At 34.7% G+C, this 15,481-nt stretch overlaps 1 protein-coding gene across 3 annotated transcripts in view; it reads right to left on the bottom strand.

Moving 5' to 3' along the window:
- Nucleotides 1–15,481, bottom strand: part of LOC118192104 (tetratricopeptide repeat protein 14-like) — a 144,805-nt gene that overhangs the window by 74,316 nt on the left and 55,008 nt on the right. For all 3 annotated transcript variants that reach the window (XM_085811206.1, XM_085811207.1, XM_085811208.1), the window contains one exon: nt 3,308–3,448. In XM_085811206.1, the coding sequence (XP_085667332.1) occupies nt 3,308–3,448 (141 nt within the window). The remainder of the gene's footprint in view (nt 1–3,307; nt 3,449–15,481) is intronic.

The raw sequence follows: 15,481 nt of genomic DNA, 5'->3' as shown, positions 1-15,481 counted from the left end.
GGTGGACACGACTCCACCTGCCTCGCAATAACGAACTCTAACGTATTTCTCCTTCAGCATGAATCAATTTTTCTTGGCATTCTGCCAGATACAGATCCCATCAGTTTGGGTACAAGTTACAAGTACTTGTTGGATAGTTTTTAACTTAACTTGTTGGACAGTTTTTAACTTTAAGTCCAAGTACTTGTTGAATTGTTTGGGTACAAGTACTTGTTGGATAGTTTTTAAGAGCGGAAATTTTTTAAAAATGGCACCTAAATGGCACAAAAGCTCTAGTCCTGGTTTTAAGCTTAATGTATTCACGTGCTGAACAAATTGGAAATAGAGCAGCAGCTCGAGAGTTTGAAGTGGACAAGAGATGTATTTGATGTTGGAGAACTGAAAAAGAAGAACTTAAATATATGCCACAACAGAAACGAGCCAAAAGAAGTGGAACTGTAAGGTGGCCGAATCTAGAAGATGACCTTGCAAACTGGATAAAGAAGCAACGAAAAAAAGGAATGGCAATTTCGACTGTAAAAATTCGCTTTCATGCAAAATTTATAGCAAAGCAAATGAACATAAATGATTTCAAAGGAGGGCCTTGATGGTGTAGCAGATTTATGAAAAGAAAAAAACTAGAACAACAGTCGGGCAACAATTACCAATGGACTGGTGGGATAAAAAGGCATCTTTTCTAAAATATGTGACAGATATTATTGACAAAAGAAAACTTCTTCGGTCAAAGATAATAAATATGGATGAAATGCTGTTAGCTTTCGACACTTCTGCAAACAAACTGTTGATGAAACTGGTGCAAAAACTGTATCTGTGCTTACGATGGGGCATGAAAGGACGTCATTTACATGTGTGTTAGCTTGTGCCGCAAATGGTGACAAGCTAAAGCCGATGATCATTTTTAAACGGAAAACTATTCCGAAGGGAGATTTTCCTAATGACGTAATTATTTGTGCAAACGAGAACGGCTGGATGTGCGAAACAATCATGCACGAGTTGCTACAAAAAGTTTGGCAGTATCGTAAGGGATCTTTTTTCCAACCAAAAGGGTTATTGATAATGATGCGTGCTCATTTACTCGAGTCAATGAAAACCAGATGTAAAAAATTGTCTACGACCGTAGCAATAATTCCTGGTGGTTTGAGAAAAATCTTACAACCATTAGATTTGTCAGGTAATAAATCTTTCAAAGCTGAAGTCTGAAAGCGGTGGGAGTGTTGGATGAGTGAAGGATTGCATACGTATACCAAAAGCGGCAAAATGCATAGAGCATCTTATGAAGAAGTTGCAAAGTGGGTAGGAAGTGCGTGGAAATCGGTAAAAGCATCGTCAATAATAGCAGGAATCAAAGAAGCTGAAATTATATCTTTAGATAAAGAGACTGTAAACCAAGAGGATGAATGTGACGATCTGGAAGACTTGGACTTAGATCAGGATTTACTAAATCTTTTTAATTCAGAAAGTGAAGAATCAGATGATTCTTCACTTTTGATGTATAGTTGACGGCTTCATATGATGTATAGTTTGCTGTAATTCCTTTTGTAAGTAAAATTTAAAATTTCCTTTTGTAATCCAAATTTAACAGTTTGTTGTTGCAACATTTTTTATAATATAGTCTGAGTATTACAAATATGGACTTCTTTAGTGGGTATATATACGTATATTCGTGAACGCAAATATATTTTCAACATTTCTTACTTTTAATTTATTTTTGAGTTATGATTTCATTTCATGCATTCTTCTTAACTTATATGTCATATATTAAGACATAGGTTGAAATTTTGCATCTATACGGCCCACGATGATGTTACGCGCAATTAATCTATTGCGGCGTTTCTGTGTAATTTTAATTTCCCCCCCGCCCTTTTTATCGAGTGCGGCATTTACGCTGACGTGGCCTTTCTTCCGGAAATTATGGTAGTTTCTCTAAACGTAAAGTAAAAAACTTATTTACAATTGATCACATCATAAGCAAGATTGCGTGGACTAGTGCAGTAGTGTCAAGCTGACAGCTTACAGGCTGCTAATACTGGCTAAAGCAATTTTATGCAGCCTGCAAATACATTATAATTATGTATTTGTTGTAAATATTGTTACGAAATGTCCAAGTGCAGTAGCATAGCTTCCCCGCAAAGCAGGCTTAGGATTTCCATATTTGGTGAGAAACTGGCCATTTGGCGGTAAAATTGGTGATATGCCATAGATGGATGAAGAACCTTCTGGAATGAATTCTTACTGGTTTAGCCCAGAATGTTCTCAAACACAAGCCAAAAGCTATATAAGCCCTGCTGATACGTGGAGAGTTAGTCTCTCGTCTATCGAGTTGATAGTCAGTCAGTGAGTGCATAGACGAGTCAGCTAAGAGTCAGTGACTGAGAGTTAACAAACTCAAGGATTTCAAGGCGAGCAATATGGTACAAAAATGAATATGGGCATCTGGAAACCCAAATTTGAAATTTGTTTTATTATCGATTTCATATTTTGTAAAACTTTAACGAATTTTTAATTAACAAACTCAAGGATTTCAAAGCGAACAATGGCAACGTTGTACAGAAAAAACATTTTTTATCTCCAGCAGGCGAGATTGTGTATCGGGAATTTTAAAGATATGCTCATTTTAAAATTACTTTGCAATATTGCTCTTGAACTGAATTGTATGGTTTAAGTGCGAAGAACATGATATTTAATAAGTAAAGGTAACACATAACCCATTAAAAAAGTCCCTTTAATGTAAAATTTGTTACTTAACGTTTATACTAACATACTAAACAAGGTCAAAACTAAATAAAAACTGCATAAGAGTTTACTTTAAAATATAGCTCCTAACCTTGAAATCTGAAAAATCAAATTTGTTTAGGTGAAAACCGAAAGTTTTCGAGCTGCACAGCAATGGCATTTTGAAGGTATTCCTAACATACTGAGGTTCACTTTAAAATGCACGATTCAGGCTTCTGAACGATTCTGATTACAACATATATTAATATTATTTAATTAGATATTCTAAATTTTATGTTTTTCAACTAATATGAATTTTTAATATTTTAATGCATTTATACATAGGAAAAGCAGGAACTCAAACTACTTGGAGGGATGGAAAACTTTTATATCTTAAAGCACTTTTAAAATGATAAAAATAAAATTAATAATTAATGCATAGTTACTATAAAATATGATTAAATACAAATATGAGCTGATTAAACATGGTTTGATTCTTCATATCAACTTGAAAAATTGTTCACGCAAGAAGTGTCCAACATCATATAGAATATTTTAAGCAGATATTCAGAATGCCAGAATACAAGTTACTTACTCATCCCATACTTCATGCATGGAATAAAGACGACATCTATCAATGTTTAAGGTGACAATCACACTTGCAGTCCAGTTTGGGTTATAAAATTCAGAAACTGAGTGCAAGTAGTCCACATAACTTCCTGCAGTTTTAACTTCCCTATAATGTTTAAAAATACAATAATTAAGAAATCTTAAGCATGAGAATAAAATATAGAAATTAAAAAAATTTCGACAGTATTAAAACATGAGTTACTGCTACTTCTATATTACATCCAAGAAGTTAGAATTGGTATGTTTTAAACCTTGGGGGGGGGAAATAAATAAATAAAAGCAATTCACTCAATGTTTGTGATTACCAATCTGCATATGTGTATGTTAGTTTACATTTCACATAAGCACACAATTCATCTTTCTTCAGTCACTGAAGAATTTTTTGTTTTTTATTACTAAATATTTAATATGTTCACCAGTTTAAATTTTCCGTTTTACAAGAATTGGCAGGTACAGATAGATGTGGGTGGGACACCAGAAATTCAATACTGGTTGTACAGGTGCACTAAATGTTCAGCCCCCCCTTTTCAGGACAGCAACCCAGGAGACAATGTGAGGTTCTACCATACCTGTTCCCCTACCATCAACCTCTTGAAAGGACTCTCAGATCACAGCAAAACTTGAGTGCTACCTACTCACACAAGACACTCTACTTTCTGTCTATGAGAAGAACAGCTCCCGCCACACAGTCTCGAGGGTGGCGGTCACTATAGCAACAGGGCTAGAATATTTCAAATAGGGGCAAACCAAAGGTTGTTATATTGTTATTTTATTTTTGGCAACTGTTGGCTGAGGGGTAAAGAGTATCATTCAACTTCAAGCCACTCCTATGAAAAATGAGTCAAGACTCGTTTCTACGGCAACAGACAGCTGCAGACTAACTGGAGAGAGCTTTTTTTTATGCTAGACAGACTGTATGCTTGCAAACATCCATGCCTGCCTTCTCTGAGATTCAAACCAAGCCATCAGTGTGGCAGTCAGCATCACTAATCATTATATCATCTGGGTGGCAACAGGAATTAAAAAGCACAGATGTTAAAAAGAAATGATCATGTGTGCAATACCTGCATGTCTGGGTTGGCATGGTTATGTCTGTATTTGTATATCTGCCAAGATAGCAGTTATCCAGAATTATGAAACTGGGGAGCAGATAAGGAGAAAAGAAAAAGTTACCTTTATGACAGTGGGAGGGGAAGGCATCAATTAAGAAAAGGTTATGTGACGTGAGAAAAATGTGTCAGGAGCGGTCTCTGAACATAATAATAACAGTGATTCACAGATTTTGTCAGATCACAAAACCACCATTTCAGTTTGACGGCCTTGCATAATTTTAAAAAATCTGATGTGTACACCACGACTTCCTAGTACAGAATATTAAATTATATGCAACTTTCCTGCATTTCATTTAAACATATTCAATTAACAGTTAACGAATTTTGAATTAAATCTACTTCGTGGATAGAGCATAAACAATAATACAGTGGCGTAGCTAGGGGGGACATCTGTCCTCGGGCACAGCATCCAGGTGGCTCCAAATTGCTGCTACAAAATATTTTTAATGACATGTTTTCCAATCTTGGCACACAGAAAAGGGCGCAAATTCTTCAGTTGTCCCCAGGCGCTGGAATCTTAGCTACGCCACTGCCACAATAGAATAAATGCACTCTTTAAAGTTCACTATAGTTATTTACTATAGCAACACTTTAGAACTTGGTTCATTTAAAAGCATTACATGTCATTCATTTTATAACTCAGAGTGCAGACAAATTATATCATCTGAAGAATTACCACAAGTTCTATTCAAATACTATAATAAATCTAAAATGATATCTAAAAGAAATTAAACAAATAGAAAAGAAACAGTTTTTCGCTGACGATTCAGCGCCGCTTATCTAATGTGCATGCGCTACTAATTAATTCAGTTCTCACTTAGCGGCAAGCCAAAAATACATAAAAACTCAAAATATTTTCATTAAAATTTGAAAGATATAGAAAAACATAAAACACCAAGTACAGTTAAAACAATTAAAAACTATTTTTTATAATTAAAATTACAGTTTCTATGTAAAAACAAGCTAAAAACTTAAATGATAATTCCAGAATGAATTAAGCATAATTTAATTTACCATAATAAAAAAAGACATTACACTGTTGTTGCGAAGCTTAGTTTCTCTAGATTGGCAACAAATCTACTATTCTGCTAAGTTTCAAATATAAACAAAGATGGCTGCCATGGTAATAAAAAAGCCACACTTAAAAAACTTTTAAATTGTTGATAATTACACAATTATTGCATGCAGGTTAACTATAGGCATAAAAACCTTAACTGGAACAACATAATTTAATCATTTTTAAAGCAAAATAAAGAAACTGAACTCACTGAGCCCAGTAACAGAGTGGATATATATACAGTCAAAAATTGTTAATCCGATCACCCATAATTCAGAATGATCTATAATCCGGACCTCAAAGGTACAAACTTTCTGCGCATGCATCAACGCATGCGCATATGCGTTAACGCATGCGAGTTTAATGTATAATGGACGGTATAAGCTAAACTAAAATTAATGTTGCAGATTGCGTTGTTTCTCAATCTTCGAACTGGATCCGGCTTATTATTTTTTGCAGACTGTTAGAGCAATTTTATAAAAGTAAGTTGGAACTATCGATTATGTCAAATAGAATTTCCGATGCTGGATCTTCAAAGGAAAAGAATGTTTCGATGTCCAGCAAACAAAAAGTAGAATTGCTGCAAAAAACGGATAAAGGCTCCTTTGTTTCTCTAACCATTCCAAAATCTGTTTATCAATTTCACGCTGCTTTGCGTGTGTGTGTGGGGTGAACGTCACGGCGCGTAACGAACTGGAAGCTGATTTATCAGCACTATCCTTATCTTCAGAGCAGATGTTTTTATTTTATTCGGCTTATAATTCCTTACTAAATGTAGTATTTCATCTCGATGTACTCCGTCTTTGATATGATTTAAATCAAATTCCTCGTCATTATAAATACCACGAATACACATCAAATAGTTTTCTGGTTGCAATTTTCTAATTTTGACAATGCGTAATGTATGCTTTACGCATGCACACGTTGAAAGAAATGTTTAATAAAATAAACAAATAAATATTAAGCTTTTTTTTTTTTTTTTTTTTGTAAATTTTGATACCCTTTAGATCATAATTGCTCTTTATTTCATAAATTACGTTTAATATTTTTAATTTTATAATTTCTGCATGCCATCTTTTCAGATTTAAACTGATGATCTATAATCCGGAATCGCCGAAGTCCCGACGAGTCCGGATTAAAGACTTTTGACTGTATTTTTATATACTTTTGGTGTTGCCGATTGCAACCAAAATAGGAGGTGCACATTTACATGTTATAGCAGTCCTACATACAAAATTTCAACAGTCTGAGGTTCCTCATTTTTGAGTTTTGCCAAATACGTACGGACAGACACCACGAAAATATCTCTTCAGAATTAATTTTAAATCAGTTTTATAATTTTTTTTGGGGAAAAGTGTCTTTTAATCTGTTCTTACGTACAGATGTCACACAAAAATATCGTTAAATTGCATTTGATAGTGGCGAAAATAGATATTTTTTTGAAATAGGATACCCAAAATTTTTCGCGATTACAATACTTCTTTTTTACTTCGTACAGAGAAGGGACAAGAATCTAACCCAGAAGACCTTTTGTTCAGGCAACACATCATATTTAATGTTATAATATATTTAATTGATATTATTAAACTATGACCATCAGAAAGCATCTGTTTAGAATGAGTTTCTGACATATTCTTATGGGTCATTTATTTAAATAAATTGCTTACAAAATTCTACCAAATAAAGATTTAAAAAATTAAAATTTGTGTATTTATATTATAAATAATAAATACACAAATTCATATTAAATAGTTTCTGCATGTATACATTAAATAAAATGAATACAAACATTGAATGAATGGCTTGTATATATCACCCTTGTATTTCTCATTGAGGGTGCTATAATATAAAAGGGCCAAACTGATTTCAGCATAAAATGATAAAATGGGATTATTTTATCATTTTATGCTGAAATAATCCCTTTTTCATTTTCCATAAGGGGGGGGGGCTCCCAAAGAAGAGAAACACGTCTGATCATCCCGAGTGACAGCAGTGATGAAGCTAAGAACATGCAAATTAAATGGTAGATGGTCAAAGTTTAGATTTAGATTTATTCATGTTTAGATCCATGGCTAAGTGGTCCTATTCAATCCAGGCTGGCAGGGATAACATGAGAAATTCACCACACATAAACAGGTAATCTCAGTTCATCAACACTGCATGCAAAGACAGATGCACCACTTCTGGCCCTTGGCAAATGAGTTTCTATCCAATGGAAACATGCTACTTCCTTTCCATAGATGTTTAAAGCTGAAAAATAATCACTGCATCATTCAAAATATTTTCAGCTTTAACCTTTTTGCGACGGCGCACCTTTGTTTAAGACGCTCGTACGGAATGGAAGGGAATCGAAGGCAGTCACCTTACAGGACGGAGGTTTTGCATCGCTAAGCCTAATTTTATAAAAAAAGATCAGAAAAAAAAAAAAAAAAGTTTCGCTTCTAGCACCCTAATTTTCTGCATTCTTTTAGATTATTACTTGAGCTTTTATATATGTTAAAATTAGCACTTAATAACGCTTTTTTCTTTATTTTACATGAAAATATACTTAAAAATTGCTTGTCTTGTAAAATAATTTTTGGAAGCGCTATTACAATTATTCGAAAGTTTTAATTAATAAAATCCATCAATGAAATTTTAAATTAATAAAACAACACAATAAAGACTATTTACAATTAGAAGTAACAAAATTTAAAATGAAGACGGTGGTAAATCTCGAAGTACAGAGAAGTATCACTTTCTAATTCTTAGAAAAAGTATCACTTTCTAACTCTTTAGAAAATGAATCATCACTCTCATCTGCGTTAATAAATGGTTCATTGACCATATGAGGGTATTCTTCCTCTGATAAATAGCGCCTTTCCGCTATAATGTACTGGAGGTGAGGCTTTCCGAAATAAAAAGAGCAAAAACGGAAATATATCTGAAGGACAATGCAAAACGTAACAGTACTCCACATACGAACCCTAAAAGACCATATATAGTTTAAAAAAAAAAAAAAAAAAAAAAGGAATTCGATATAAATCAGACATGCGAATGTTTTCATTAGCATGCAGCGATTTAAAGAGCCCACCTCTGTTTACGTTTTCCCTCCCCACCCCCACCCTCGCAAGAGCTGACGAGTAAAATTCCAAAGTCAAGCAGAATATATCAAACTCAAGGTCAGGAGCTTAAAACTGTGTTCATTTCAAAAGTAATAGACACAGGAAGCCATCTAGTGGCCTTCAGAAAAACGTTCCACCTTAAAATGCGTATACGCATCACCCGTTCTCTGAATGCGACCTTTACTGATGCGTGGATGGACGCCCGGCTGTAAGAGACGTTCTTAAAAAATGCATATATGGGACGCCCGTCCTGAAAGGGTTAAACTTTTACTCCACCACTACCTGTCTGAAAAAAAACTTCACTTTTCTCAGATTCAGATACGCAATCTCGGATTTCTCAGAATACAAGCATTTGATCAATGTTAATACTGCATTACGTAAACCTACAAAAACTTGTGCAGAGCTATCTAACAGAAATTAACAGATCTGCTAAGCAATTGCGGCATTCTCTTTTATGACGTCAGGTTGTTTAAAAAAAAAAAAAAACTATGTGTCTTATATAGCCCAGATTTGGCTCTTAATGAGATCCCAGTCACTTTCTTATCTCTTTATCCATCTAACCATACCTGCCAACCTCTAAAGATAAAAATTCAGAAGAACACGAAGAATTAATATCATGCTTTGATATTTAAAAAATAACAACTTATACAAATAGAAAAAAGAAAATTGTACTTACATTAGTAAATCTCAATTAAGTAGTAACTAAAAAATTTATTAGGAAACATAAAACAAGAACTTAATGTTACACAAAAAAATTATTGCAATGAATTTAGAGTGCATTTTTTGGCTTTAGCCAAAAATTCTTTGGAAAATTTCCTGTCATAACAATTATTTTCCTCATAACATTTAGCAATTAAAATGTTTTCCAAAGTTTTTGGTGAAATTGAAAAACGAAGCATAGTTTTGTTTTTCTTCACAACACTGAAGACTCTCTCGCACTCAGCATTACTGTGTGGAATTACGAGAATAGCACATAAAACTTTTGCTAGTCTATCATATTTTGGTATTCCATCAGCTCTTTTTATTCTTTTTAAGGTACCAACAAGGACATCAAGTCTATCTTCTCCAGAACTGGCAAAGTCTTCAAACTGTGCAGCAGAAAATTGGTTCTGTAGCTCATCTAAAGCATCATTATGGCATTCATTTTCTTTAATTGTTAACAAAAATGGAAATTTATCAATAAAAAAACGAATCTTTTGAAAAGATGAATTTTCAATTTGTTTCAAATTTGCCACTTCAGCATTTAAAAGAACTTCATTTTGCAAAGAAAACTTCCTTACAATGTAATCACAGGCTGAGGAAAAGTACTTTCTAACACATTGAAAAAATTCTTTTTTCTCATGATCTTTCAAAGAATTTACAAGTTCCCTGGTTTGATTTCCAATTAAAACCACCGTGACTTATTATGAAGTCACACACGCACATGTTGCAAAATGCATAGTTATTTCCTTTGAAGGATTCTTTAATTGTTGGAAATTCGGCTTTGTAGGCAGGCCGAAAATGTTGAGAATACGGTTTTTTTTGAACTCATTTCGTAACAACGATGTATTAAGAAAATTCGTAGCACGTGCAAACAAAACAAAGGAAAAAAAAAAAAAAAAAAAAAACAGAATGCGACAATCCACGCTCGCTGAGTATTTATTCCCTTGCTGCTGAAGCGAACGCGAAAAAAATAATCTGGCGCCCACAAAGTAAAGAGTGGGAGAAACAAGTTCAGCGCATTGGATTTGCTGGTTAAGCAGTGAGTTGGGAGAAACCGCAGGTTACTGGATTCGAAGTAGTCGGTAGTTGGCGGTAAAACACAATGCAATTGGCAAAAATCGCTGAATTAGCGAAAAATTCTAAAATTTCAACAAAAATCACTAAAAACACTTGAAAAAGGAAAAAAATCGTAAAAAATGGATTACGATTGTAAAATCGTAAAGACAAACGCATTTTCGTAAAAATTACGAAAAATTCGTAAAAGTTGGCAGGTATGCATCTAACACTCTTCTCATGCATGATGATGATAAAGAGGAAATATACAAAACATGATGCCGGTGACAAACTTTAGGGGCTAGAATGGACAAGCTGACCATATGGTCTGACAAGTCTCTGAATTGTTGTGATTATTTTGTTTCAGAAATGCACTTCACATTACTTTCTCATATCATATAAACTCTACTTAACTGGTGCTTCCCCTCCCCAAGTCATAGAGACAACTTTTTTTAGGGGGGGGTGTTTTCTGATTATCCCTTAAGAGCGTTTAATACCCCTTTCTCAAGTCGATTTTTAATAACAGATGGCGCTACGAACGTTGAGCGATAAAGACTCAAATCTGTAAGACTACCTACAGCCAGGTTACTATGGCAACGACGCTTCCTTCCTCTGTACTCGTTTGGCGGGAAAGTGAGTAAGCCATAAAACACATCCCCTCAGTTGAACAAAAGACCTGCTGTCATTTCTTCCGTCTGTGACTCAGACTGCAGGGTATGTTTTGGACAGGAATAGAACTTTTCCACCTTTGTGTTGAATGAAAGATATCTGTGAGATACGTGCAGCAGTCGCTATTTCTTTTCGCAAAATTTGTTCATCACGCTTTTCAATGTTGCGTAATGTTTCATAATTTGCCATTATTTTGCGGAAGAAAACAAATTTCATCGCGACATAAAAATTATATATAAATGATTTTATACTTGATGATATGTGTATACATATATAGCACGCACATAATATTCCATTTACTCATCCATCCATAATATTTCATAAATTACCATCCATAATATTCCATAAATATGTGTTAGCACTTTCCAGAGCTTTATATATATTTTTTACTTGTATTATAAAATCGTATAACACTTCTATTATTTTTTTACTTCAAAAGTGGATAAATCATTATAAAATTTTTCTAGTACACGGAGAAATGGTCTATGTATCCACACACATAAACGTAGTAAAAGATACTATTGTTGATTGAATATCTTTTGGCAGCAATATCAAGATGCAACGAAAATTCGAAATCAATTAATAACATGCATTTTATTACAAAAACACTAGCAGGACGTATTATTTGCACAAAAAACTTAGTGTGGAAATAATTTGCGGCACATTATCCGAGATCCGCTTTGAATGAATACATAAAGTGTTATAATGAACAATCAGTTTTAATATTTCACTTGATACTGAAATGCATAAAATCAAATTGCGTTTCTATGTTTCAGGTTTATAAAATACAGCTGATAATTGAAGGGGTATCAGGTTTATAAAGTACAAGCTGATAATACATAAGGGAGAAGAAATTCCTAAATTACAAAATTGAATATTATATTTTAATAAAGTAAAATGATACATATTATAGATACATCCTAAAAAACGATAATATATATATATATATTGTATATCGTTGTATACCGTATATATATATTATGTATTTATATGTATATCTACTCTTTTCCGGATGTAACTGTAATTACGTACTGTGCTGGTTTATCATCTTCCTGTAGCGATGCATTTGGATTTGCTGTGTATGAATCTGTTTCATTGAACAGGAACAAATAGGAAACAGAATATTGAAAATTGAATTTTTTTTACAGCATTAGTAATTTATATATATTAGATTGACTAAAAAGAGTATATTCATGCATAACGTATAAATATGCGAAGTGAATACTTTCTAGGATGATCATTTTTAAAAATAACCAGTACTGTTGAAACACCGGTACGATCTATCTGCCTAAGGGAAAGGATGCCTTCGTGGAAGACTTTCTAAGGGAAATTGGCTCCTAGACACGTTACACAGGGTAAAACCACGAAAGCGCAACCAGTCCCTTCGCGGGATTCGAAACTCGGACCGAAATACTGGTGTTCAGCTACTTTACCGCTTCGTGCCTCATTTCAGAGCGGATTCGCTATATATGAAACAGAGTAATGTGCTGTTACCGTATTTAGCAGCCTGCCTTTTTCCTTGACCTACCATAAAAAAAATAAAATAGCAAAATTATAACAGCGTCTCTAAAAAGATGCTTTGCTATATTCTCATTAAATCTTTATCATTCTGCGCTACTAAAAACTAAGTACGATTATTTCAAATTCAAAATTTTATAACATTACTTTACAGAAAGCGATCTCATGTCTTCTAAAAATAAAACCCAACATCTGTTTCTACTCAAGCGCTTACTTTCTAGACAAAGTAATTTCAGTGTAACGTACGCTCAGTTTTATCTAACTTTGAACGAAAAAAAAAAAAAAAAAACTATGTACATAACAGGCAAAGATATTAACAGCACATAAATTTACTCAATTATATTGGATTACCAGAGGAGAAAAAAATAATTCGATGAGATAATTCTCTGAGAATTCATAAACGCTAAATTAAGAATAAATTTTATAAAATGTTTACTAATGAATACATGTATTTGCATAGTAAGTTTCCTTTTTTAAAAAATTTTTCATCTTTATCACGTTTATCGGAGTGTCGTATTTAACTTCACAATTATGCTCCGAAATTTCATTGCTGTAGATTGGATTATTACCAATATACAATTCTACTAGTAACTAGAGCCAGTATTAGAGGTTTTTGCAGCTCACTACAATATCTGTGGCTCTTACTTCTGCCACGCGCCGCCAGTGGCTGAGTGGTTAAGAATATTGATTACTGGAAGTTCGACCTGGTTTCGGTTCGATCTCAGGCGAACCAGCTGGCTGCATGGTTTGTTTTCCTGTTGTGCAACATGAATACGACCCAGTTTCCTTCAGCAATTAGGCTCACCCGCGGCCGAGCGGTTAAATCGCTGAACACTGGTAGTTCCGACCTGGGTTCGAATCAAGGCGAACGGGCTGGCTACATGGGCGTTTTCATAATCTTCCCCGTGTGTAACGTGTATGGGGAGCTTTGCTATAAACTAAACTAAGCCTTCAGAAACTTCCTCCACGAAAGCATCTGCTACCTGCCACCTCGTGGCTTTGCTATATTCAAAGAGCCTAACCCAATTCTAGCACTCAGTTCCTCTCTAAATTCTAGCGGGCAAGCGCTAAAGTCGCCTATTACTGGTAGTTCAACCTCGGCACATTATCTCAGTTCAGCTTTGAATGAAAACAACATAAAGTGTTATAATGAACGATTAGTTTAAAGATTTCACTTGATACTGAAATGCATAAAATCAAATTGTGTTTCTACATATCAGATTTATAAAGTACAGCTGATAATTGTAGGAATATCAGGTTCATAAAGAACAGCTGATAAATACATGAGAAGTGGGAAGGAATTCGTAAATTACAGAATTTAATGGTTGTAACGAAAATTAAGCACGAACGTTCTTCATAAAGTTATGAAAAAAAAAAGCAGTCAGTACCTTTAGTGCGGATAGTAATCACTATCAAAAATCTATGCTTTTCTGCCAATTTTTTGGTAGTTTTTCAAAACCTTCGGCACGGAAACTTGGTGGCCCGAGTCCAAACACAGGTCAACCTCATTTCGGACGTCTTGTGCAGAAGTGAAGATAGGACCAGCAAGATGTAGCTGAAAGTCCGAACGTGCGATGTCGGGGTTATATGGTGGATGTGGTGAAAGATCCCTTTCGAGTCCGTACAGAGGCCAGCCGGTGAATGCAGACACGTATGGTATTATCTTGATGGAACATTACCTTTCTGCGCCGGAACTCAATTAGACTCTTTTCCTTGATAGCAGCGTCAACATGCACTAGCATCTCGTTGTATCCTTTACTGTCAAGGGTTTTACCTTTTTCCATATATTATTTGTGATTAATACCACGGCAATCCCACCAAATACAAAAGAATGATCTTTTTGTTAGTCAAATTACGCTTTACGATGCTGCCGACGGACTCACGGGCGCAGATCAACTAAATTTTTGGCCTATGTTGTTGAAATAAATTTATTTTTCAACACAAGTGACTATCCAGATCACCAGATCCAAAGCATGATCTTTTCGTTAGTCAAATTACGCTTTGCGAGGCTGCCGACAGGCTCACCGGGTGCAGACCAGCTCCCTTTTCGACCTATATTGTTTGTGTAAACTTGTCTAACTTTGAAAGAAAAAAAAAAAAAAAAAAACTATGTATATAACACGCAAAGATATTACAGAACATAAATTTACTCAATTTTATTGGATTACCAAAGGAGGAAAAAATACTCAGATAACTCTCTTAGAATTCTTAAACGCTAAATTAAGAATAAATTTTAGAAAATGTTTACTAATAAATACAAGTATTTTAAATAATAAATTTTTCCATCTCTACATATACCACGTTTATCGGAGTGTCGCATTTGACTTTACAATTAAGCTCCGAAATTTCCTTGCTGTAGATTGGATGATTACCAATATACTTACAATCCTACTAGTAACCAGGGCCACTATTAGGGATTTTTGCTACTCAGTACATTATCTGTGGCTCCTACCACACGCCACCAGTGGCCGAGTGGTTAAAACTACTGAATACTGGAAGTTCGAACTGGTTTGGGTTCGATGCCAGACGAATCAGCTGGTTGCATTGTTTGTTTTCACCGTGTGTAACATGAATACAAGCCAGTTCCCTTCAGCAATTAGGCCCTCCCGCGGTAGAGGAATTAAATCGCTGAACACTGGTAGTTTCGACCTGGATTCGAATCAAGGCTAACGGGCCGGCTGCATGGACGTTTTCATAATTTTCTGTATGTGTAACGTGTATGGGTTGTCAATTTCTCTAAGAAAGTTCAACATGAAGGCATCCTACTGTGCTTTGCCATAATAACCTAATCTAAGCCTTCAGAAAATGACTCCACGAAGGCCTGCCATCTTAAGAAGGTAACCCTCGTGGCTTTGCTACATTCAAAGAGCCTAACGCAATTCTAGCGAGCCGCCGAACACTGGTAGTTCATCCGGAGTTCAAGC

The sequence above is a fragment of the Stegodyphus dumicola genome, chromosome 2 (assembly GCF_044657685.1).
Source record: "Stegodyphus dumicola isolate Sdum_Otavi_A_Nest chromosome 2, ASM4465768v1".
Lineage (NCBI taxonomy): Eukaryota > Metazoa > Arthropoda > Arachnida > Araneae > Eresidae > Stegodyphus > Stegodyphus dumicola.
The sequence above is the reverse complement of the archived record's forward strand: the minus strand, read 5'-3'. Positions and strand labels throughout refer to the sequence as shown.